General features: G+C 40.9%; 1 protein-coding gene across 6 annotated transcripts in view; it reads right to left on the reverse strand.

The window, feature by feature from the left end:
- ANKAR (ankyrin and armadillo repeat containing) overlaps positions 1-26,400 on the reverse strand; it is an 88,215-nt gene that overhangs the window by 50,400 nt on the left and 11,415 nt on the right. For all 6 annotated transcript variants that reach the window (XR_012802642.1, XM_075608397.1, XM_075608396.1 and 3 more), the window contains 7 exons: positions 21,123-21,238; positions 20,602-20,782; positions 14,386-14,608; positions 11,126-11,170; positions 9,022-9,223; positions 4,588-4,796; positions 1,687-1,791 (listed from right to left, as the gene is read on the reverse strand). Coding sequence is in view for 5 of the 6 variants with exons in the window: in XM_075608397.1 (XP_075464512.1) it covers positions 1,687-1,791; positions 4,588-4,796; positions 9,022-9,223; positions 11,126-11,170; positions 14,386-14,608; positions 20,602-20,782; positions 21,123-21,238 (1,081 nt within the window). In the remaining variant the exon portion in view is untranslated. The remainder of the gene's footprint in view (positions 1-1,686; positions 1,792-4,587; positions 4,797-9,021; positions 9,224-11,125; positions 11,171-14,385; positions 14,609-20,601; positions 20,783-21,122; positions 21,239-26,400) is intronic.

Genomic DNA, 26,400 nt, shown 5'->3' on the forward strand with positions numbered 1-26,400 from the left:
ATTAATCCGCATTAATGGTACTAATAATGCCTGTTATAACTGTACCTCCAGATGGAGATTTCAAAATGCAGGTTGTGATTTCTTGATGTTATCGAGCCGTTACTTTTTTAACTAGTAAAGTGATGTTATACATCCTCTGGATCATAACTATCAAATTAGTCAAATATAGTGAATATACAGCATGTTGTAAATAGAAAATAACTGCATGCTTCCACAATATGAAGACTGATATTATACAGTATTAAGATAAGTATCAAAGTTGCTTATAGTGTCAACACAGATAATGCCAGAGAAGTTGTAATACAACAACCACATTTATTTAACATATGGCACAGATATAGCAATCAAAAATGTGTATTTTCCCACATTTACATGCCCAAGCGCTATCTGGCATTTTAGCTAAGGGCAAATGTAATTCTAAGGCCTAAGTGTATCTTTATGGCCATTTATGACTGCAGTATGAAAACAGCATTACGAATGGTAGAGATGTTGTGGTTCAGAGGAATATAGATATTGCTACATTTCCACAAATTGGTGCAAGGTGGATGGGGGCTGCATTAAGACATTTTTGTGCCATATAATTGACAAGAAAACAGACATTTAAGCTATGTGTTAATGTAACCAGATACTTTCTGTGCTTACTTCAGAATGTTATTTTGGGATTTTAGATCAAATGGAGTAAGGGAGGAGTCTGTTGATGTACATATTACATCAGGGGGGCGCAACTTTTTTCCCTGCGCCCCCCTGCTGGCAGTTCCCCTCTCTCTGCAAACCCCCCCCCCCCACCTCGGCTCTGGCGTCATGACATCACGTTGCCATAGCAACGTGACGTCACATGACCTCGCGGCATCATTTGCCATGGCGACGCGTATAAGAAGTCGCCGAAGCAAAGGTAAGTAAGGTTTACAGAGGCCTTCGCCGCTCCCCGGGCATTTAATTTAAGTAACTTCGGGAAGCGTGCAGGGCCTCTGTAAACCCTGGCCCCCCACAGACAATCTCGCGCCCCCCCCAGTTTGCGCACCGCTGTATTATATCAATACTAGCAGGATGTTAGGTTGTATAGGGAGAGGAACTAGCAGCAGAACGAGAGGATTGGCGATGCGACTTTATAGCTCATTGTGGAGACTTCACCTAGAGTAACTGTGCTCAATTCCAGAGACAATATCTCTGGAAGGATATAAATAATTTGGAGATTGTGCAAAAAAGGGCTGCTAAGATGATGCATAATGGTGATCCTAATGACTTATCAGGAAAGACTAAAGGACCTTAATATGCGCAGAATGGAGGATAGAAGGGAGGGAGGCGGGGGTATGATGGAAACTTTCAAATACATAAAGAGTTTCAACAAAGTACAGGAGGAAAGCATTTTCAAAGAAAGAAGAGTACTAGAACAAGAGATCATGCTCTGAAGCTGGAGAGTAGCGGGGTAAGGGGAAATGTGAGGAAGTACGCAGAAATGGCGGTGGATTCATAGAATAGCCGCTCAATCGATGTGGTAGGGGCAAATACAGTAAGGGAATTCAAACATGTTTGGGATGGAGACTACATGTTTTGTTTCTTAAATAAAGTTATGTTTGTAATAGCATAAACCTAGCTCCTCAAGACCCAGAACACTGGTAATGAAATGTCTTGTTAGCAGTGTGCGAATACAGTAGTCACTTTAAAATACGGCTTTGATTGCCTCACCTGCTTCAAAAATGCTCTTCCAAAAATTTTCCTTTAGAACACAAAGAACCTCCAAGCACCTCAGGGCCATTTCTTTTCGGTGTGACTCTATAGATTTCAGCATTTCTGCAAATACATTTCCAACATTCTTATAAAGACTCATATTTACTAACATATGTCAACAATACATCTAACAGCTTCAGAAGACACCTTACCACCCATTGAAGTGAATGGTCTGTAAGTTGTCTCATGGCACTGGAAAATGTCTTATTAGGTAGCACTGCTTAGTAAAAATGGTCCAAAATCCTTCATCAGGATAGCATGGACAAAGAGAAAGATAGATATGATCTGAGTGAGACTATGTCCAAGTTCGGTTCATGAATATTCCTTTGAAGGTGTCACGGGAGACCAGGTATTTACCCATTTTTACTGGGATCATTCACTGAGCAAAACAAGATAGTAAAACAAATTGTCATTTATTCCATATAAACAGACGTAAAGAAGAAAAAATACTTACTGGGGGTCTGGGCTAAAAAACTAGACTTTCCTAGGTAAAATAGAACAGAAAACAAAGTCTTTAGGTTGACCGGGACTTGTCCCGAAATGTCCTGGAACTCAAATTGGCATGAAGTTCCACCCGCAACCGCTCTCTTTCACCCGGAGATGTCGAAATCCCTTGACCGGGAGTTAGTATCAAACTTCCTGGAGCTGTTTTTGACTTGCAATCCCAGCTGCCACCTCTACGTTCTATTATCAGAACTTGTCGCCGAAAAGTGGGACTTAGAAAATATTTTGACTTGAAATTTCTGAAGCCGGCTCGCTGCTATTTCTCCAAGAGCATCTTTTGGTCGTTTCAAATTTACAGGTGCTGTTCTCACGCTTAGAATCTCGTCCGGATTGGCTGAGGGTTTCTTATAGTATTTCAGAGTTCATTCATGAAATATTACAGCTAATCCGAGCGTGGGAAGAATCGTACCAGCCTATCAGAGCGCTGCCAGTCTAAGCCAGGCAAGCTTGGATTCAGATTCTGACAAGGGCATGCGCCAACCACTTGTCAGGCAGAAGCCACCTGCTAAGTTAGGTTCCTCACAGTCTGGGCTGGGGCAAATGGTGTCCGATGACTTCCATTCATCCCAGGATGTGAGTACTTGAGCCAAACTCCGGTACCCAAATGGCTTTCACACCTTGGTAACCTCAGAGGCTTTCATGTCCGGGACCTGAGTAGACTTCATGGCACCAAGCTTGGTAGCCACATAGTCTCTCGGAATCGTGTACCTGGAAATCCCCAGCTCATATACTGTGCACAAGCTTTATACACTTGAAACATTCTTGTTCAATAAAATATGCTTTACACTATTATACCTGCTAAGTCTTTTGGTTATGGGGGATGTAATGAGAATCTATACTTGTATTTCCACTGGCCATATCCCTCAACCGCTGCAAACCTGACTGAGACTTTTGAAATCCTCACAGCCTTATATATAGCTAGAGCACCCCCAGAACCCATATACCAGGTTCTGGGTGATCAGGGCATTATCTGGCATCCCCCCTTATACTAGGGACCCCTTTACCGATTCAGGGATACCACACATCCCTATGCCCCATTTACCTTTCTGGTCTGTGTTGAAGCAGGGAATCCTAGCGGGGAGTCGCGCAAGCGTTTTCAAGGCAGGATTTTGACCGGAGCATTGTGCCTATATGTATCCGGGATTCCCACCCGATTACCGGGTACATTTTTGGGGTATCCAGCAACTCTAGATCCCGACTACCTAGACACAATCTGAGAAGATTTTCTCTGCAAAACCCACTCTGAAACTCATAGCCTAGTAATCTCTGCTTGCTGGCACACCCGGAAAGGTAAAACACAGAAAAGTCTTTATTGTCGCATAATTTTACACAATGCAGAGACAAACACTGGGGGTCAAGAGCTGACAATCCCGAACCCCAATAATGGATAAGGGGTAACCAAGTGGGCGCAACCTTTATTGTGAGCCTGGTTACCCCCTCACCATCACAGAAGGTTTTAAACATTTTGCACAATTCAGTATTGTTTGTTCTACTACTATTTGCCAATTCTCAAAGTAGAAAATAATGTGTAAATCTCATTAGTTTGTTAATAACATAAAAACTGACCAAATTTTACATTTTGATTTTTTTGCAGAATATTATTATTTTGGAGAGAGGTTCCAAAATGTTTTTATTATTGTGACCTTTGCACCAGACTAAAATGTCCAAATGCTTGTGGATGTATCCGACATCTCTAAATATGGAAGTGTGCATACTGTTCTATAAAAATAAATCTGTGAACTTCGTTTCGATTATAGCTGCCAACACATTAATAATTTAACATTTTTTTAAATTCCGCTTTTCCCATTTAAAAAATCCTCTATATTATTAAAAGTTGATGCACTTGCAAACATTTTTGGTTTTGAAAATTACCGCAGTATTAACCAGACTGTGGTTAAGATTGTCTCCCAGAATCCTTTGATTGTCTTGCTTTCACCGTTTCCTTTCCGCACTTAGAAAGGATAGAGAAAGGAATCTGGAGGGATAAATACCCTTTCTAAAAGTTAGATTTCCTTTTTTATGGTTGAGGTGTGTATAAGTATAGTCTGCTATATTCTGCAGCTACTATGTCACTTCCTAGAAATTTCTTTCAAGTGATGATTGTTTGTTTATCGTTGCTGAAACATAATATATTATGGGGGAAAAAAACATGTAATAAAAAGTTTAAAACGCTACAGTACAAACCCACTGTTGCTGTACACAATTTCGTGCGACTCCAAAATATTTTATTAAGAGCAAATGCATCTTTAATGTGAAATTGCAGCGATCACTTTTATTTTACTATTAAAAGAACAGATTTCTACATGTGTTCCCTCGATTCAAGGAAAATCCTTGAATATATAGCATTAAACTTACCTACGAGATGTTGCCATACATGGAGTTCTGGGATATTCAAATCCATGATATATTTCAGGGTGTGTGTGTGAAAATACAGAGTTGCTAAATGGATGATATTGTTCCCAACGCTGTCTGTTTTTTTCCAGTTGGCACCAAGAGAAAGAAGATACTGAAGGGCATCACATGCTCCCGAAGTTGCTGCAAGTAACATTGCTGTGGATTGATACCTGAGAGCCGGGAAAACTATTGTTAGAACTATAATAGGAGTATCATATGAATCAAAAGAGACTGGTGAGTCATATCAAAGGGACACGACCCACACAAAGAAATCCCTATGGTGGTGCACAACAAACCAAAAAGTATAATGGTACTGATAGTTCTACAAACTGAACGGTGTTAAAAATCTATATTTTATTAATACATAATGACATTTAGTTATAAAATAATAATAATAAAAAGTAATGTTAACCACTGTTGAAGTCAGGTAAATGCCTATTTATTTTGCCATATAAATGTATATAGAACACTTCCTATCTAGTGTTCGTGCCTAGTGGTGTACCTGCATATTAGGGTCGTGTACAATACACACTATTATATGGTACAAGGAGTAAATGAACCCTCAAAGCAAACTACGTACATATGTTTTAGGTGGATAATCTGTAATACAAGTTTTAGGGCTCACCCTGGTTGCACTAAAGTGATAGCATATAAACTGGTACAATCCAAAATGGTCTCATTAAGATTTCATAATCTACCATGCGTTACTAATGGAGACACCCTCAGTACCAGTGTCTTCTTGGTCTCTTACAGTATATGCCCCTTTCCATGTTTTGTGACAGAGGTTAGTGGGCAAGTTACTAACCACGAAATTAATTGATGAATCGTGTTTATAGTGCCTATTATAATACCTGAAAGCAATTCCCCGGGAGATAGCTCCAATCGTTCTGGAACTAAATTCGGCTTGCAATTCCAGCCTCGACCGCTACGTTCAATTCTCAGAACTTGACCACAAAAAGCGGGACTTATAGTATTTCAGATTTCATTCATGAAATACTACAGCCAATCCCAGCGTGGGAAATTTCCTACCAGCCAATCAGAGCGATGCCAGTCATCTGAAGCCAGGCAAGCAGATCTTCTGAATCAGCCAAGGGCATGCGGAAGATTGCCACCTCTGCCACTTGGTATGCAGAAGCCACCCACTGATTTAGGCTCCTCGCAGTCTGCTGGGGCAAATGGTAGTCCCGAGGACTTCCATTCATCCAAGGACATGGGTACTCAAGTCTAAACCTCCTGCCCAAATGTTCTTCACACCTCTGGCATCCTCTGTGTCTTTCATGTCCAATGTCTGGGTAGATACGGTGGCACCAAGCAGGTAGCCCAGTGACTCACCCAGAATATCGGTCCAGAAAGACCCAGCTCATTATACTGTGCACAAGCATATATGTATTTTAAATACATGGTTTAATAAAATATACATTTTATACTTTCCTAAGTCTTTTGGTTATTGGGAATAAAATAAGGAGTTGCACTTTATTTTTACTAGCCATATTCCCCACACACTATACTAGACTTAGACTTTAAAAACTCCTCACAACCTTATCTATGGTTGGAACACCGTCATAGAGAGAAGTACATGCACACTGCAATATGGTGCTGGAGGGGTTACTTATCTGCCGGTGCACTGGGTCCAGGGAGGTCCAGACATCCCAGAGGAGAACAGTGTAGAAAATGGAAGCAGGCACACTTTCTTATGCAGAGAATATGAATATTCTCTGCATAAGACCGTGTGCCTGCTTCCATTTTCTACTCTATGGTTGGAACACCCTAAGAACCCCTATACCGGGTTGTATCCGGGAATATGACCTGATTCCCAGGTACATTTTTTGGGTATCCAGCAACTTTGGACTGCGACTAGCTAGACACATTCTGTCTAGACTTTTTTTTCATAAAACCCCCCCTTGAAAAGCATAGCCTAGCAATCTCTGCTTGCTGGCACTCCTGGAAAGGTAAAAACACAAATTGTCGCATAATTATTCACAATGCATATACAATCACTGGAATCAAGAGCCGACACTCCCGAACCCCAAAACATGGATCAGAGGTAACCAAACGGACTTAACCTTTATTAGTGAGCCTGGTTACCCCCTCACCGACACACTAGTATTTCATGGAACACTGTTAGTATCTATTTTCTGGGAGCAAATACATGCAGGGAAAAAACGGCAAATATAAAAAAATATTCAATATAGATTTATTGAAACAATCATTTGATTCTGTTTAAAAAAAAAATCTATTTGGAATATTTTTCTATCAAGTCCTCTGGAGTGCTGTTTTTATTGCTGCATTTGGGAGATCTGTTTATTGCGGCGCACATCTGGTTTGTGATAGACGCGCACCTGAGTCGGATCTTAAGGAGTCGTGTGAGTGCATCTTTTTTTCTATCTATTTTCTGGAAGAGTCACCAGTCTTAATGTTTTTTTTTTTTTCCTTGCATCAGCTAGAGCTGGTAGTGAAATGTTAAAGCTGCAGTTCAGGCAATATCCTGCATGTGTGTTTTGTTTTTTTTAATAAATCAGTTCTGTAGTAAGAAAAAATACTTTTAGCATTTTCTGTTTTAAAAAAAACAACTTTGAAAGACCAATTTTCTTGTATTCTATTTTAACAAGCATGCTTGTTCCTATAGCAACGATTTACATTCCCCATATTTAAAGATGTCGCCAAACTTTGCCGATCAATAGACGGAGAGAGAATTGAGCTGCAGCTATGCAGTTCTTTAGGTAATTAGAGATTGCACACATGAAACTATTGAAGTAAAAAAAAAAAAAAAAGACTGAACTGCCGCTTTAATAGACTTGCTAACCACTGATTTATTTATCTTCTCTTCACCTTGGTGACTTTTTTGCTTTGTTATAATTTAAATTAAATTATTTTTAATAAAAAAAAGTAAACAAATGCTACATTGTATAATGATGATGAGTACTTCTTCATAGTTTAAGCCCAACCAAACGCCAGTGGTCACTGTGCCATAACATTTTTTGATAGAAGATCTAAGAAGCCCATGTAAAAATGAATTTGAATCTAAAAGGGACACGTGCGGCAGTCTAATGTGTATGTCACTAGCCACTTGTTTGACATGTGAGAATGGGGTGAATGGTGCCGTTGTGGGGTACATACGGTGGACATGCAGATACACTCTTGGGTTATCTATCTTAGTGGTTTGATCGGCATAATAACAAGATTATTAAACTATGTATTCTCTAAAAATCAGAAAGGCAGACAGCCGTTTTTAAACAAATCTCAATTCTACTTTACAAAAAAAAAAAATCTATTAATATACCATCACACTGCATTGTATAATAGTGATGTATATCTTTATATGCTTCCAGCTCACAAAACTCCTTCCTAGAGAATATATAACCTGCATTTAACTGGTAATTATTATTTTTTTACAAAACTATAAGTTATACATATAGTGTGACCTTTTTGTTCCACAAGGAACCACTATTATATTATCCAATTACTAGTCTGTGGTACTCAATAGTCAAGCTAATTAAAGCGCATAACAAGCTGAAATTGAATATCCTTTAAGTTGTACATTCGAAGGTTACAATTAAATGTACGAACAGTGTATTTATTAGAGTGACATGACAGAGTTATTAAACTCCTACTTTTTTAATGTGAATAAAAAAAAGGAAATGTGTTACTAGCGCTAATGCAAAACTAAATAATTAGTGAGATTAAACACTAAAGGTGAATACCGATAAATCTTACATGATATAAAATAGGCTGCCAAGGAACAATGACCAATCAGATTATATATAGCACAAACAACAAAAAATATTCCAGCGCCAGCAATAAGTCCAAATACCAAATTAGTCACTCTGACCATATGTAATGTCCAGTCCTGTTGATCTGTTGATCCTTCACGTGTATCTTGAAGGTTGTCTCACAATATGTGGAAATAGATAAAGACAAACACTTGTGTTTGTCTTTATTTATTTCCACATATTGTGAGACGACCTTCAAAATACACCTGAAGGATCAACAGACCTGGACATTACATATGGTCAGAATTACTAATTTGGTATTTGGACTTATTGCTGGCGCCGGAATATTTTTTGTTGTTTGTTCCTACTTTTTAATGTTTTAAATGTGAGGCAAAACATATATATTTTCATCAACTATACACCAAAATCACATTATAATTTGTTTTCCCTACAGTAGGTTAGTTAAGTTTGTCTTAAGCACTCGCAGGTGACACTTAATCCTTGTTAGAGGACACTAGTGTAATGAGTTAGTGTAAATGTAATGCAACATTTCGTTTTCCTGACAATAAGTCACTGCTGCCCTACTTTGAAAATCAATCTTGTCCTACATTCAAAAAAAGCAATCACGCTTTTTTCCATTACAAATGAATGACGGTTTGTTATCACTGCCATTACACCAACTTACTCAGCAGCTGTTTCCATCTCTAACAAAGCAGGATCTTTCCTGTACAGAGCCCTAATGCAGGGAATGCTGCCATAGAAAGCAGCGAAATGTATTGCCATCCATCCACGTCTGTCATGTAACATGTAATCTGCTTTCAGGGACAGAAGGCAGGAGAGTACTTCTAGAGAGCCACACTGAGCTGCCAGGTGTAAAGCAGTTGGTCCTTCAGTCAAAAAAGAAACATTTGTTATGTAAACTCTAGAACCGACATTAGAAAAGTGTAGATGCAATTTTGTTGTACAGTATTGATATTGAAGCCTGTTATGAGATACTGTGGATTACTGCGCAGCTACCACCAATAACTCCTAATGAAAATCTATGATACATGGCTACAGATGCAGCGGCCATTATTTTAACAAATCACGGCGCCGTTTTCGTGTGCGCGACTGTACTCCACGCGGCATGAATGCGGCCAATTGCCCCAGGCACACATGTTTATCGCGGTTGCTTTGTATGAATTTCATGGATTGTGTGCAATTAAATGCAATGAAGTGAATGTATTGTAATGTGTACAGTACTGTGCTACTGTGTCAATTTCAGGTGTTTAAAAGCCAGAACACTAAAATGCCATTGCTTGCACCCGCCTCTTAAAGCGGTACGGTTGGAAGAAATCCCGCGCCATGACATGGGTATTCCGAGGTATACACCGCGTGATTTGTTAAAATAATGGTTGCTGCATCTGTACATAGACAATCCAAGCACATTTTCTTTTATCCATGATTGAAGCAGGTTGGTCTCTTGTGCTGAACCTCAGTTATTTCAGCTCCCGGGACCCCCTGCTTCTGGAGATACTTACATCTATAGTATGCGCCGGTAGCCGCTCCGGCTGAGCTAGCTGGGCTTTAAAGTTTAAAGCTCTAAATCACAGAGGCTAATAGGAAGATGAACTTGATGACATCACAGCTTCCTATTGGCCCGCAGGAGCGGTGAAACTTCACCATAACATGAACCCTGGTAGCCGAGCAGAGCGGCTACCGGCACCTACTACGAAAGTATCTCCAGAAGCAGGGGGTCCCCGGTGCTAAAATTAATGGGGTTCGGCTCCGGAGACCGCCTGCTTCAATCCTGAGTAAAACTAAATGAAAAATATTTAAAGAAAAAAATAAATAAAAGGACATGGATTGCCGCTTTAAAGGATTTTTCATATCTGTAGCAGGCTTTAACCCACCTCCCAAGCAGTGCAATATTTTTGCAACACTTTGCTGTTTGTGATCATTTGTTGCCATTGTTCCTAGCAGTTTGATCTGTAAACTGTAATAGATAATGTTACCTAAGTAATATAAGCAGTGGTCGAGAAATCACCAAAAAATCTACTCGCTGAACAAAAAAATCTACTCGCCACCTAGTACCACATGTGTGCTGCTTGGGCCAATAGGAGCTCACCACGATGTTAAATCCACTCGCCCGGGGCGTGCAAATATATAGGTTTGTCGAACACTGAATACAAGGATACATTCTAGCTGCTGAGTTAAACTGACTGAAGGCTTGATTGAAACTGAAAGGTGCCTATTATATTAGGCACACAATCAGAATTTTTACAGATGTTGCACCAAACGATTGCCAGCTTAGGTAAGAATGTAGAATTATACAATGTCATATGCTTTACATATAAAAATAAGAAAAATGGGAGAAAGTAGTATTGCTGCTTCAACACTTCTGACCTAATGGGTGTCATTGACACATAGAGCAAGTAAACTGCAGCAGTTACAGACTTAAACTTTGGCCCCGAACAATTGCGGGTAAGCTTTAGAATAAGCTTAGCCACAACAGTACGTCCTCTTATAATAGTGAGGTTTAGAAGGCTCTGTACGCATAATTACATCAATGAATAACTACTTTGTTTGCCCATAGAAGGAAGTATCACAATTTCTGAATCTACATTTTACGAAAAAACAAATCTCAAGAGATTTGAAGAATTTAGTTTGCTAAAAGTCAGATGTACGGTTTTCATTTGTGCTTCTGTGTCAAATTACTTAGCAAGACTATAAATCTACTTTCTCCTGACATTTGTACTGTACATCTTTGGAATTAAAGGTTCATTCTCAGTATCTGGTTACAAACTTACCAGTCCTTTCTGTCATAGTTCTCAAGTCCTGAAGACCCATTTTTCCTACCATAGAAAGACAACATTGTGTGTCACTCCACAAGATTAATAAAGTAATGTACAATGATCAGTGTCTTTTAAAAGTATTAGAATTGTGCCTAATTTAAGAAACAGCTACATTTACTGAAGGTTCGAGCAATATTTCTTGGACTGCATATCACAATATCTATTATGTACAAATAACCGATGGCTTTGTAAAATAAATCAATTTTGTCTTTACTTTCTTTTTTAAAATTGGAAATAAAAATACAGTGCTAATCCGGGCGTGAAAAAAAAATGTGTACTCTGTACCATCACACAATGAGCACTGATCATGTAATTTTTAAAAGGTGCAATCCCTCCTAGGTGTATCTAATGCTAGTGACATGTCTAAGGGTTACATCTCTGTTTGTTTTACCTGATATCTATAAGTATTTAAAAAAAAAAAAAAGTTTCAATAATAGTTTGCAGATACTCCTAATCTGAAACGGGAGCCGGTTTTATTTCCTTTAGCTCCTCATATATGTGATACCAATGAGGGTTGAGCAAAAGCTGCCTTCTTTTCCCCTTTCTTCTGCTTGGGGGTCCTCATCTGACAAGGATGATGATGATAATAATGTCCATGTCATTACTGGTGCATGATCTATTTCAGGGGTGGCCAACTCCAGTTCTCAACGGCCACTAACAGGTCATATTTTCAGAATATCCCTGCTTCAGCACAGGTGGCTCAATCAGTGGCTCAGTCAAAATGACCTGTGCTGAAGCAGCGATATTCCTAATACTTGGCCTGTTGGTGGTCCTTGAGGACTGGAGTTGGCCACCCCTGGTATAGAATATGGCCGTTCAAATATGGACTATGGCACTTTAAGGAGATTCATTGAAGGAAGAAGTGAAGCTCCCCAGGTATTAGGGATATCCCTGCTTCAGCACAGGTGGCATAGTCATTTTGACTGAGCCACCTGTACTGGCGCAGGGATAAATTTAAAACCTGGTCTGTATGTGGCCCTTGAGGACTGGAGTTGGCCACCCCATATCTATTTAATATACGATGGGGGAGACAATTACAGTGCCCCCCTGATTAAACGTACTGTACTGGTCCACATCAGTTTTTTTATTTAACAACTTGTCATTCTAATTGACTTTCTTATACAGATTAAATGGATAGACGATTATGAAAGATAGATAACAGAGTTGTCATAAATGTAACTTTTTCAGGTTGAGCTAAAGTCGTGAGTGGAGTACCTCAGGGATTGGTACTGGGACCCCTGTTTTTTAACTTGTTTATTAATGACCTTGAGATTGGCATAGAGCAAAGTCTCCATCTTTGCTGATGACACTAAATTGTGTAAGGTAGTAGAATCAGAGCAGCATGTATTTTCTCTCCAGAAGGACTTGGATAGACTGAAAACTTGGGCAGGTAAATGGCAGATGAGGTTTAATACAGATAAATGCAAGGTTATGCATTTGGGAAACAAGAATAAACAGGTGACTTATAAATTAAATGGGGATACATTAAGGGAATCCTTTATGAAGAAGGATTTAGGAGTGCTTGTAGATAGCAGGCTTAGCAATAGTGTACCAGAGGTATGCAGAAGGGAAGTAAACATAATGATGCCCCTGTATAAAGCATTAGTAAGACCACACCTTGAATATGGAGTGCAATTTTGAGCACCACTCCTTAGTAAAGACATTATGGAACTAGAGAAAGTGCAGATAAGAGCCACCACATTAATAAAGAAGATGGATAATCTGATTTATCAGAAGAGGCTAGCTAAATTAGATTTGTTTACATTAGAAAAGAGGTGTCTAAGAGGGGATATGATAACTATATACAAATATATATGGAGACAGTACTAGGAGTTTTCAAAATAACTATTCATCCTGTGGGTAGTACAAAGGACTCTGGGTCATCCCTTAAGGTTGGAGGAAAGGAGATTTCACCAGCAACAAAGGAAAGGGTTCTTTACAGTAAGGGCAGTTAAAATGTGGAATTCATTACCCATGGAGACTGTGATGGCAAATACAAGAGATATCTTAAAAAAAAAAAAAAAAAAAAAGCTTGGACATCTTTTTTAGAAAGGTATACAGGGATATAACAAATGAGTACACATAGGCAGGATGTTGATCCAGGGAGTAATCTGATTGCCAATTCTTGGAGTCAGGAAGGAAAGGATTTTCCCCCTTATGAGATGTAATTGGATGATATTTCACTGGGGTTTTTTGTTTGTCTTCCTCTGGTTCAATATAATCTAAGTAGGGATATAGGATAGAGTATCTGACATCTAAATTTGGCATGGGTTGGCATGGGTTGAACTTGATGGACATATGCCTTTTTTCAACCTCGTCTACTATGTAACTAGGAAATGATCACCCTTACAGAACACGTGCTACTTATTTATTTCCTGCCTTATCTGGCAATAATGGTCCTATCCCATTATCTTTTCAGCTAATGATGGCATCATAATTAGTTGAAACAAAAAAACAATAGGTTGAAAACTGTACATAATAGTCTCCCAAAAGAGATTAGGAAACGATCGTAAAAATACTACAAAAAAGCATTTGGGTGCCTTGAATACATTAAAATATGAAAATATTATTTAAAGTACTTACACTTGTCTGATTATTTAAAGTGTCAATTACTGACATTTAACCTGCTAGACATGTCATTGACATTAGTTAACTTTGGTTCTAGATGGTTAAAGAAACCAAATCGATATAAGTTGTGCTTGATTCATGATTCAGTTTCATGAGAAAAACAATAAGTTGCTTGCAATTGTTTGGCGAGCTAAGTGAGCTTGTACCTTTAAAAAGGTGCAATCGTCTGTTGCCTCTGAACTGAGGACTTCTGGAGCTCTCTGGCCTTTTACAGAGATATGTTTTCAAATATGTGCCCTCTACAAAATTGAAGAAAATGGACTTATTAATTTCAAGGGCATTCTGGTTGATGTCACCATTAATGATTGGTACGCTGGAAGGACAATGCTGCCAGTCTTTTTCTGTGTCTTCAAGAGTGCCCCAGTGATGTTCACTGAACGCACAAGACCAGCACACTGGTGGCTCTTGTGATATTTAATAAATGACATGCTTTTATTTATTTTTGCTCATTTTTAGAGGTGACCATGATAGTGGTTCTCAGAGTCATTCTTAAGATTGCAATGGAAGAAGGCGATTACACTCTCGCAATGGACACATAAGTGGACACAAGATCGCTGTGCATTAGATATATCTGCAGGGCAAGTTACCTGGACTTGAAAAGTGATCACTGCGCCTTTGATTCAAATTAAAGCCAGCTCTGGCTAGTTGACACACAATAGCCACACGATTGTGCATAGCAGCATGGTGGATAATAGCATAGCCAGCATCATCAAGGACACCAAGTTCGGAAATAGGTGTTTTACGGCAGAATGTATGGAAGATTGCTGCTAACCCTGTCATCGCTGCAGATTTTAATCCAAATGGTACATTCTAAAAAACAAAAATAAGTTAAGACTTATTATAAGTTAATGGCTTCTATAAATTATAGAGCAATGGTGCACAAACTTTTTATGTCGCGTCCCAATTTTCCTCCATGCAATTAGTAACAACCCCCTGCCCTCAAGCAGCGGTGAATCGAAGGCTGATCATGCGCAAATTCAATGAACGATGCTCTGAACGTGCCCGTGCTAGCTAAACAGCGCCTCCCTTAGAAAATTTCACGTCCCCCAGTTTTCACACACTTTAGAATTTTGATTATAGTTAAAAAATGGGTTATACTATAAACACAGTTTTACTGTGGATGCTACACTTCAAAAGTCCTAAGCAGTGTAAAGAAAATGTAGGAGCACACCAACCTCTTCAAATGCTTCATAAACAACAGCAAATAAATTATATTAACATATAACAAAAAAAGAAATAAACAGCGCACCAAATAGTGTCTCCTTAGTGATTATTAATTAGTTATGTCCAATATGATCAACATAACACAATTAAATACAAAATATAAAAACCGTGATCGTGACGAATAAAAAACAGTGTTATATTTGTGTATAATACAAATTAGTGAAGAAACAACAAAGTCATAATAAACCTGTGTTCTGACCAAATGAGAGATACTGCAGCTGGTCATAGAGGATGGCTCAACATCCTCATGGGCTAGTATACAAAACAGAAAGAAAACAGCGCAAAAATCAGCAGGGGTTACACGTACATCAATAGTGACATTTAAGGGCATGACATGTTATGGACATGTTACCACACTGGAAGTGACCGCTGGTTCCCACACCGCTAGACCGATCCCACAGGTTCCGGCTGGATAGGAAGTCCTGGACCTCATCGCAGTATACAGTTGACAGCTGGAACCACCTGGTCTTAGTCCGCATCTGACCGTGCCTCCTGTATCTCGAGCGCTGGTGCAGGGACCTGCCAGCACTGACGGCAAATGCCGAACTCTGACGGCACGGCTTGTGTCGTTTATTACCGCGAACTGCCAACAGACTGACAAACGTTTTTTTTGCCGCAAACTTGTGGGGCTGTATCAGTGCTTCTGCTATGCCATTAAAGTACAAGGATTGCACTACATAAATCCTACGTGTTTCGTAGTTAACAGTTACTTCTTCGTTGTAACAAACCTACTCTTCTTCACTCATACAAACTTGTGCGCATGTGCAGAGTACTGCAAACTCCTGTGCGCAAGTACAGAGGCTTGCGGGCCCTTGTGCACATGTGCAGAGTCCCCTACATCCTCTGTGTGGCCTAGAACAGTGAGTTATGTGCATGCGCGCGTCCATCAGTAGCGTGACGTCACTTTCATCATGGATTTTGGTTACCAGCCAAGAGATTTTTGCCATCAAAATTCTGTAGGTGCCAGCAAAGATGTTTCACTTCAAAAACACAGCAACTCCATGTCTTACTCTCTCTCTCTCCCTCTCTTTGCTAATATACTTGGACCTACTCTGTGTCAATATGTCCCCTAATCCTGACCCTATCCACATACTAATCCTTTATTGTCCGACAACCTACCCCCAAGTCTCCTCACCACACATCATGTCAATCACTTCAACCTAATCCTAACCCATTTCACCTCTCCCTTCCCTTTTCCTGTGCCCTATGGACTGCACGATCTGTCTGCAACAAACTTACTGCAATACATGACATTCATTTCCAACTCTTTCAACCTTCTAGCCATTACAGAAACCTTGCTCTCCCCATCAGACACCACCTCTCCTACTGTACTCTCCTATGGTGGTCTTTCCCTTAGCCACAACTCCAAAAGCGCTCATGCGGAATTTTACTAGAGGTAATCCCGCTTTAAAAACAGACTTCCTCCACTATAAATTCATACTGGTGTCCTATACCACTGCGCTCTTCCTTGCGAAGCAAACCTACTCTTCTTCACTCAGACAAACTCTGTTCTTCGTCATTCAATACATATTCACCACCTTCTCCTCCCTTCTCCACCCAACTACACCTGCATCCCCTTCTACCTTCACGGGCCGAGACCTCGCTACCTACTTCACAGACAAGATTCAGACACAACATCTCTTCATGTCAAGCGCCACATGCAGCACTTACCTCCCCTCGCACACCTAAATCCATCATCTTATTTTCCCCTGTGACTGAGGACAAGGTCTCCGTGCTCCTCTCATAATCTCGCCTGCAACTTGCCTTCTTTATCCTATTCCCTCAAATCTCTGGCACACTAAGCCCTACCATAACTCACCTTTGTAATGTCTCTCTCACCTCTGGCACATTCCCATCTGATTTCAAATATGCACTCATCACACCAGTTCAAAGCAGCCAGAAGATGCCCAGAGGTGTGAACGGCAATTGGTTAGCGGTGAAAGGCGGAGTACTGGGTCCGGAGATCAAGGGTTGTCCTCCGGCATTTCACTTGTTCTGCCAGACCCAGGGGCGCCTGCCCAGCGGGTGGCATTGGGATAGCTGGGGGGAAAAGTGGCAGGCTTGCACATGTCGCTTGGCTATTTCAAGTTTCCCGCTGACCCGGCTTTTCTAACAAGCTTGGCTCCGATTGGCTGCTTGAGAAAGTTCCCACATGCTGATTGGTTGTTGAGTTCTGCCTCTATGTTTCAGCTAGAGCAGGGAAAGCTACAAGAAGCTAAGAGCCAATCAGATTGTGTGTTCCCCTTGAGTCAGAGCCGAAAAAGCGCTTTGTGTGAAATAGCAAAGCAACCGGCTTCAATTTCAAGCCTGAAAAACTTGCCCGCCAGAGATGAAGTCCCGAATTTTGTGCCGAAGTACTCAGAAACGAACGTAGCGGTGGCAGATGGGATTTCATGCAGATTTGAGTTCCAGGAGATTCAGGTTGACTCGTGGTCAGGACGGACCAAGTTCTGAGAAACGAACTTAGCGGTGGCGTCAAGAATTTCATGCCGATTTGAGTTCCAGGAGATCCCGGGCTAAGTTCCGGTCAGGGTAAAACTGTCCCAATGGAGTGCCCTGCACCTAGGAAAGTCTAGTTTTTGACCCAGACCCCCAGTAAGTTTGTCTTTTCGTCTGTATTTTGTGTTCCAATGTGTGTATGCGGATTTAAGCCGAAAAAACTACAATTTATTTCTCTACCTTGTTTTGCTCAATGAATCATCCTGGTAAAAAGGTGTAAATAACCTGGTCTCCCGTGACAGCCACCCCTACACCCAAACTATTTCTCACTGTCAATGTCAGGCGGTTCGGGAACTGTGGAGTGAATCCCAGTGGCTGAAAATAGCAGGACAGGCCGAGTGGTGGTGTTCAAGATCAACAACAGAAATCCGGTCCGGTAGCAAAAGGCGTAGTTGGGGTCACAGGCAAAGTCCGGGACAGGCAGAAGGCAGAAGCAGAGGTCAAACAACAAGCACAGGGCAGAACTGGAGAAAGGCAGGCAGTGGTAGTCAGGAGGCAAGCAGGTCTGGTAACGGCAACAGTAACAGCAAACGCACAGAGAGGCAGTGAGCTTGTCTATCAGGAATGAACCAGTATAAACAGGCAGGGAGGTTAAGGAAGGAGAGGTTTATGTAGGCCTGGCTGAGGAAGGTGACAGGTGTACAGTAGGTGATTACGTTTATAATCTGTAGTGAGCAATTTGCAGACTCAGGCAGCAAGGATCAGTAGCCCTGGTGGCAGAGAGTAAGATCTGCTGGATAGGAGTAGGAAGGACCAGAGTTCAACTCCCATCAGGAATGTCTCGGACAGTCAATAACACCACAATATTATCAACACTTCAAGTCCACTGTCTAGAGGTCATATTTGACTCTGATCTCTCCTGCACTCCTCACATTCATTCTCTCACAAAGTCTTGCCGTTTCCACCTCCAAAATATTTTTCTCATTTTCTCACTTGTGATGCAACAAAAATTCTAATTCACTCATCCTGTTCCGCTTTGACTACTGCAACCTTCTCCTAGTTGGCATTCCCCTTGTGAACCTATACCAACTGCAATCCATCCAAAATGCTGCTGCCAGACTCATCAACCTCACTGATGCTTCACTGATGCCTCAGTTGGCAAATCCCTAAACTGGCTTCCCATATCCTCTAGAATCAGTCTTCAGACGTTTAAAAAGTCCCTGAAAACTCACCTTTTCAAGGAAGCCTATCTGACATACCTCTAACATCCAACTTCCCCTCCAAACCCATTAGGACGCGATGTGCAGCTGGACCAATCTCCATGCTATGTAACAGCCCTTAACAACCCCACCCTCAAACCTTAATGGGATCAGCTATCTGGCTAGACTAAACTCCAACCTGAGGTATACTCCATCCCACAAGGAGCAGCCACTTTTGTTCCAACATTGTCCTTCATTCCGTCTAGATTGTAAACTCTCACGAGCAGGGCCCTCATGACCTCTTTGTATCTGTTTGTGCATGTTTCTTCTAATTTGTATGTAACGCGTGTAACGGATACTCTGAACCTGCCTGACCCACCCAATCTCACATTGGCCCCTGTGGTCTAACCAGTCCCCATTACATGGTCATGTCTGGTGGTGCACCTGTTGGCAACAGAACTCCTGAGTCTCCCCCATGATGGTGTTTGGGGATTGTCAACCCAGACAGGCAGCTGAGGTAGTGTGTGCGAGTCCTACCTATATCCAGTGCAGCGCCTCCACCTCATCAGGATCCCTGCGTCCGCATGGGGATGGTTCTGATGAGGAACTCCTCTGTGGTGCCTTCCTCTGCAGAGTAATTCCAGACTCATACATGAGGGTATCTTTTATCAAGGACATCTTTATTGGCATGGTGGTATGGGCCAGCTGCCCCGCACAGCTAGCAGCTCAGCCGCTCATTCCTCGGCTGCACTCCATTAGGAAGGTTCCTTCTCCTCTAATAGAGTTGCTCTCTACCTCTCCTCTCAAAGAGATTCACAAGCTTCTCTGTCTCTCTGCTCAGAGCTGCACAGACTCACAGCTCTTGCATCAGACACTGCAACACTGTTGCAGACCTCCACATGCCTCTTACTGAACAGAGGCAGCACAACAACAGGAACTGAACTAACTTTAGGAAGTGCTGTGCAATATATCAGCTTCCAGAAAGACCCACCTCTTCTCTTTGTCACTAACAGGGGACACAGACAGGCTGTCACTTCCTTTGCTACTATCTTACACATCACCAGGGGTTGAGGGCAAACCTCCATGATGACTACTGGCAATCCTGCATACTTACCAGGTTTACTGCCAGCATGAGAAAGAGATATGTACACCAATTTTACACATGGCTACACGCGGTTTATGTCATTATCAAATCTCTGTACCCTTATTATTACCACGCTGCAGAATATGTTGGTGTCTTACAAATAAATGATGATAAGTGTTATATTGGGAGGCTTACGAACACATTAGGAGTAAGCGTAAGAGACAAGTAGGTGTGTATGAGAGATCAGAGTTTAAATATATGGAAGTACAGAGCCTTAAAAGTAAGGAGAATTTGTTGTTTATACGAAAATTAATAGAGAAAATTCAGGCGGTCGGAAGCAGATATGCTCCTAGAAGAGCAGTAGATTATTCGAGCAGCAGCATTTTGAATGGACAGAAAAGGAAAGAGATGTGAGGCAGGAAGGCCAGATAAAATAATGTTGCAGTAATCAATACAGAGAGAACAAGGGTACATTAGTGTTTTAGTGGCAGTGGAATATAGGAAGGGGGGCGTATCTTAGCAATGTTGTGAAGGAAAATGTGGCAAGATTTAGTTATAGCATTTATATGTGAGCTCCAACAATTAAGACGATTGTCCTTTATCTTTAATAATGATCACATTGTGGGAAATATGCTTTAGAGGCGATCAGGACATTATGGTACAAAACCTCCCTTTGAAGTTAATAGGAGTTTCGGTGTATAATTTAACGATCGGCACCATCACGCCTTAATGAATAACCCCCATAGTATCTCGTCCAAAATGCAAAAAAGTATCATCATAGAGGATAAAAAGGCATGACTGTGTGCTTTTATTTACATGCCTGTGTACATATAATCCTAATTCCTAATATATTATACCTTGCATTTTATGGCCTTTTTATAACCAAATCTTTTTTTGAACTGCTCATGGAGCTGGATGTCAGTTAATGGCAGTCTTTTAGGTTTCAATGTGCTTATTATTCCATTAATGGCTCCCCACCACTGGATTTTGCGCATTGGTTGATAGAAGTTTTCAAGTTGGATTGCAATGGCGTAGTAACTATAATACAATGTAAAACAGAAATCAGAGAAAACATATTGCCTTTTACACTTTTATACTATCAAAACCGGAAATGTACTACTAAATCCAATGATCAAATATACACTTAAGTACATTGATAAAGTCACTATATAGACCAATAGAGACGAAAGTTTTACAATTACCATGAGAGCATAATGGTTAAACAGTGTTAAAGGTACAATAACACAACTGAAGCATACATAAGATCTCAGACACAAAATCAAGTTTTAAAATGATTCTGCCATTACATTTCTACGTATACGTATTATATTTTATTTTTCTTCATTTTTAGCTACCTTACAACAACAAAATGACTTGCCTTTTCCCATTAAATTGCATGACCGGGATGGGGTAATATTCCCTGTAAGCTGTATCGAGATCTAGGAGACCATTTATATGGTTTGTTGCTGTGTTTTTTATATCATCGTAGGCAGCCTAAAACACAAGATTATTTTACTTCATCATCATTTCGATTTATAGCACTCAAAAATATTAGGTATTTTTAAACAGGTGACAATTCATTGTTTGCTTGACTTTGGTATCTTATACATGTAATAAAAAGAGGGGTTATTGGGAATTTTCATGTGGTAGTGCCTGATCACACTTTGGACAGCGGGACCCGCATAACCGAGACTTAGGGGTCTATGCACTAAGCAGCGAAAAAAAGCATTAGCCAGTTTTGGAACTAGCCATGTTTTTGGCGTGTTAAACTCGCTGTATGCTGTAAGTGCCGAATCCCTGGCGAATGAATGCGCCACCACCATTTGATAAAATGGCGAGTAACCTGTGGCGAGAAGCTGCCGAGAAGCCGTCCCCTGCCGAGATATGTCTGCAGCAGAGAGAGATCCGCCGCTCTCTCTGCGCAAACATCGGCACATTAAAAATTATTTTAGAAACCATTTTTATTCATAGTGTACATGTGCAGGGGGTCTCCGGAGCTGAACCGCATTGGTTTCAGGTCCGGGGACCCCATGCTTCCCGAGATACAGGCCCCTTTATGAGGTGCCGGTATCCCTCTGAATTTCAATGTCCCGATCACGTGACCGCGGAATGTAAACAAAGCAGAGGGATACCGGCACTCCCTAAAGGGGCCTGTATCTCGGAAAGCAGGGGGTCCCCGGACCTAGAACCGAAGCGGTTCAGCTCCGGAGACCCTCTGCACATCTACAGTATGAATAAAACACACATATCAATACACAATTATTCCTTACCTTTGCGGCTATCTGCTATGGTAACGAAGCAGCATGAATATATTTTTAATAATACTGTACAGTGAGCAGGGGGTCCCCTGAGCTGAACCGCATTGCTTTGTGGACCAGGGACCCCCTGCTTCCCGAGTTACAGGCCCCGGTATGTGTGATCGGGTGGGCAGTGTCGTCGCCATGTTTATAGCGTCCCATATGCTACGTGCCCGCAATAAAGATGGCGTCGACACTGTAACCGATGCCCCAAACCGGGGCCTGTAACTCGGGAAGCAGGGGGTCTCTGAGCCAGAAATCAATGCGGTTCAGCTCAGGGGACCCCCTGCTCCCGCACAATATTATTAAAATACATTAATGCTGCTTCATTACCATAGCGGATAGCCGCTAAGGCAATGAAGGGGTTAACGCATAATAGAATGTTTATTGGGGACAATTGCCCCAATAAACATTGCAATACACAACATACAATACAGTAATGGGCAAAATTACTATTATCCACAAATGGATAATAGTGCAGTTGTCCATTTAAAATACATAAATAACAATAAATACATTAAATACATATAGCACTCACCCATGTCTGGCTGCCACGATGAAGGCCATCCTCATTTTCATCTTGCTAATGCCCCATCCGCTTCTGCAAAACAGAAACAAGAATAAAAACATCCAATATAATGTCCCCTAACCCCTATTAACCGCTACAGTCATTAAGGGGTTAACCCACCCTCACCCACCACTCGGGAGGCCTATATACCCTCCCACACTACCCCCCCCCACCCCGGGAGGCCTAACCACCCTCACCCACTACCCACAAGGGAGGCCTACCCACATACCCTTGGGGCGAATACCCCCTCGCCCCACCCAAACACATATATAGTAAAATAATGTGCCAAATAACTATTATCCAGATAGGGATAATAGATTATTTGGCCATTATTAAACACATTAACTAGCATAGTAAAATAAAGAAACTTCTACTGACCTCATCAATAAGAAGGCCCCGTCGCCAGTATAATCCTTGTAGTCCATTGCCAAAATAATACATAGCCAATACATTGCAATTACATTCACATATCAATGAACCCCTTAATCACCTTATCTGATACTAACCGCAAAGGTAATTAAGGGGTGAAGCCTGGCCCGATACCCACTCTTCACACATTCCATTGTACAGTGGCTTCATCATGCAAAAAAATAAATAAAAACAAAATACAATATATATATATATATATATATATATATATATATATATATATATATATATATATATATATATTCAAACATGATGAACCAATATACAAATAAATGTCTCAGGGTTAACAAAAACATGCTTAAATAAAAATACCACTTCTCTATTACATCCACAATGAAATACTATGCTATTTCCTAAACAAATCAAATGTAATCATCCAATCTAAAACATCAAATGCCAATTCAAAGCCTCAAATGCCACTCAAAACATTGCATTTACATTCTATACATGCTGCATTAAATCTAAGCAACATGTAGACACTGCAAATCAATGTTAACCATACAATATTCCAAAGAAAATAGCATTACATCAAAAAAAGTATACTATGCAATCCAATAAAGTCACCATCAATCAATTTGCATCCATTAATTACATCCCAAAACAATTAAAATAGCATCCATACCAATTACACAATTAACTATAGCAACCATTAAAGAGAACAATTTACCATCATACAAAATAGAAGGACACCAAAAAGAAAAATATACAAAAGCAAGCCTCACCATGATCTAAAGTACAGCATACAAGCCCAAAAATTACATCTAGCTAATTATAAAATGCGTTTAGGAAATAGCATTGTATTTCATTGTGGATGTAATAGAGAAGTGGTATTTTTATTTAAGCATATTTTTGTTAACCCTGAGACATTTATTTGTATATTGGTTCATCATGTGTGTATATATATATATATATATATATAGTATTTTGTTTTGAATTTTTTTTTTTGCATGATGAAGCCACTGTACAATGGAATGTGTGAAGAGTGGGTATCGGACCAGGGTGGCTTCACCCCTTAATTACCTTTGCGGTTAGTATCCGATAAGGTGATTAAGGGGTTCATTGATATGTTACCTTTGCGGTTAGTATCCGATAAGGTGATTAAGGGGTTCATTGATATGTGAATGTAATTGCAATGTATTGGCTATGTATTATTTTGGCAACGGACTACAAGGATTATGATGGCGACGGGGCCTTCTTATTGATGAGGTCAGTAGAAGTTTCTTTATTTTACTATGCTAGTTAATATGTTTAATAATGGCCAAATAATCTATTATCCCTATCTGGATAATAGTTATTTGGCACATTATTGTACTGTATGTGTTGGGGTGGGGGGAGGGGTATTGGCCACAAGGGTATGTGGGTAGGCCTCCCTTGTGGGTAGTGGGTGAGGGTGGTTATGCATCCCGGGGTGGGGGGGTTATTGGGGGAGGGTATGTAGGCCTCCCGAGTGGTGGGTGAGGGTGGGTTAACCCCTTAATGACTGTAGTGGTTAATAACCGCTATGGTGATTAAGGGGTTAGGGGACATTACATGGGATGTTTTTATTCTTGTTTCTGTTTTGCAGAAGCGGATGGGGCATAAGCAGGATGAAGATGAGGATGGCCTTCAACGTGGCAGCCGGACAAGGGTGAGTGCTATATGTATTTAATGTATTTATTGTTCTTTATGTATTTTAAATGGACACATTCACTATTATCCATTTGTGATAATAGTAATTGTGCCCATTACTATACTGTATGTTAGGGGTGTATAGGGGTTGTTTGGGTAATATATATATATATTTAGTGTGGGGCTGTTGTGTGTGTATTTATTTTATTGTGGGTAGCGGGGGTGGGTGAAGTGGGTATTAGACCCAACGGTGGTTTATTTAGGGCTTGCGGGTGGGTAGCGGGAGGGCTGAACCCCTTCATGACCGTAGCGGTATTAACCGCTACGGTCGTGAAGGGGTTAAGCGCACCCGCAACCCCCCGCAAGCCCTAAACAAACAACAAGGGCAAAATACCCCCTTCACCCACCCCCGCTACCCACAATAAACCTGGCACTGCGGCTTAACCCCTTTATTGCCTTAGCGGTTAGCCGCTAAGGTAATGAAGTGGCCTTTAAATGCATTTTTCCTGCCTCGGATGCATGCCGGGGAGCTCCGGTGCTGGTATTAATGGTATCAGCTCAGGAGACCCCCGGCATCAATCTCAGCCAGGAAAAAGGCCAGAATTTTTTCTAAGTGCCGATCCGCCGCTCATCAGCAGCATCTCACCATCAACTTGCCAACTTTTTTTGGCGTGCCTGATTCGGCATAAAAACGCCATTCTAGAGTGGCGAATAGCGACGCAAAGCTACTCGCCACTACTAGAATACAGCGTGGCGGAAAATAGGTCTATTTGCGGCGAAAAGTGCCTTCTCGCCTCAACAATGACGGGGAAAAAAACCCGCCAAAAAAATTGGCGTTTTTTTTTATTCTCGCCATGTTTTCGCCCCTTACTGAATAGGGGTAGGCATTTTTGGCGTGAAACAGGCGAGAAGTGCCTTTCCGCCGCTTACTGCATGAGGCCCTTAGTATTAACTGGTGTGTTGCGTTCTAGCACAAAAGGGGTTAATGCTCAATGCAATATGAGGCTTTGCCAAACCAGACAACAGAGGGTTCAACAAGGTCCTAGGAAAAGACACAGTGGCAGTAAATCTGTAGAAAGGCAGAACTGTTATCCCTGAACTGTTCCCTGCCTCCCGCCAAAGTCATGATTTAGGTACTAGCTGTATACACTGTGAATACATAGAACATAAGGATTTCCCCATGTACAGTACACGCTAGGCCAAAAGAATGCAGGCGGTGTTCATAAAGAAGGCATGAGAAAGGGCTCACAGAGAGATGAAGCCTGGGTGGGGAATACGTATGTGCATAATGAGTTGCGAATGTTATAGAGTTACTGTTCTAACAGTCTATATACTTTTGCTTTGAGAGTGATTCTTTGTCTAGGCCAGGAAGATTCCTGGTTGCTTATCCTTTTTACCCGAGGACACCGAGGTATTGGTATTTTTTTATTGTGTACTGTGATTAATAAACAAAATCTACTTTGATAAACATATCCATGTAATTCTTGCAATGAATAACCACCAATGCATTGTAGAAGTTCTGTCACATCACAAATGTAGGCTGTGTCTGCATTTACATCACCTAATAGTTTCTATAGAAGGCTTTGACAGAATGACTTCTGCTAAAATCATTGCTAAAAAAAAAAAAACTGGCAAAAAAGTTAGAGCTATATTTAGTGAGCAGTGTTAAGCCTCAAGACATCTTGTGGTTCCATAAGACACTACTCTTCCCTGCAGTTTTATGTCAACACATCATTACAAAAGCTGTGCAGGCT

The sequence above is a fragment of the Ascaphus truei genome, chromosome 7, assembly GCF_040206685.1.
Source record: "Ascaphus truei isolate aAscTru1 chromosome 7, aAscTru1.hap1, whole genome shotgun sequence".
NCBI lineage: Eukaryota > Metazoa > Chordata > Amphibia > Anura > Ascaphidae > Ascaphus > Ascaphus truei.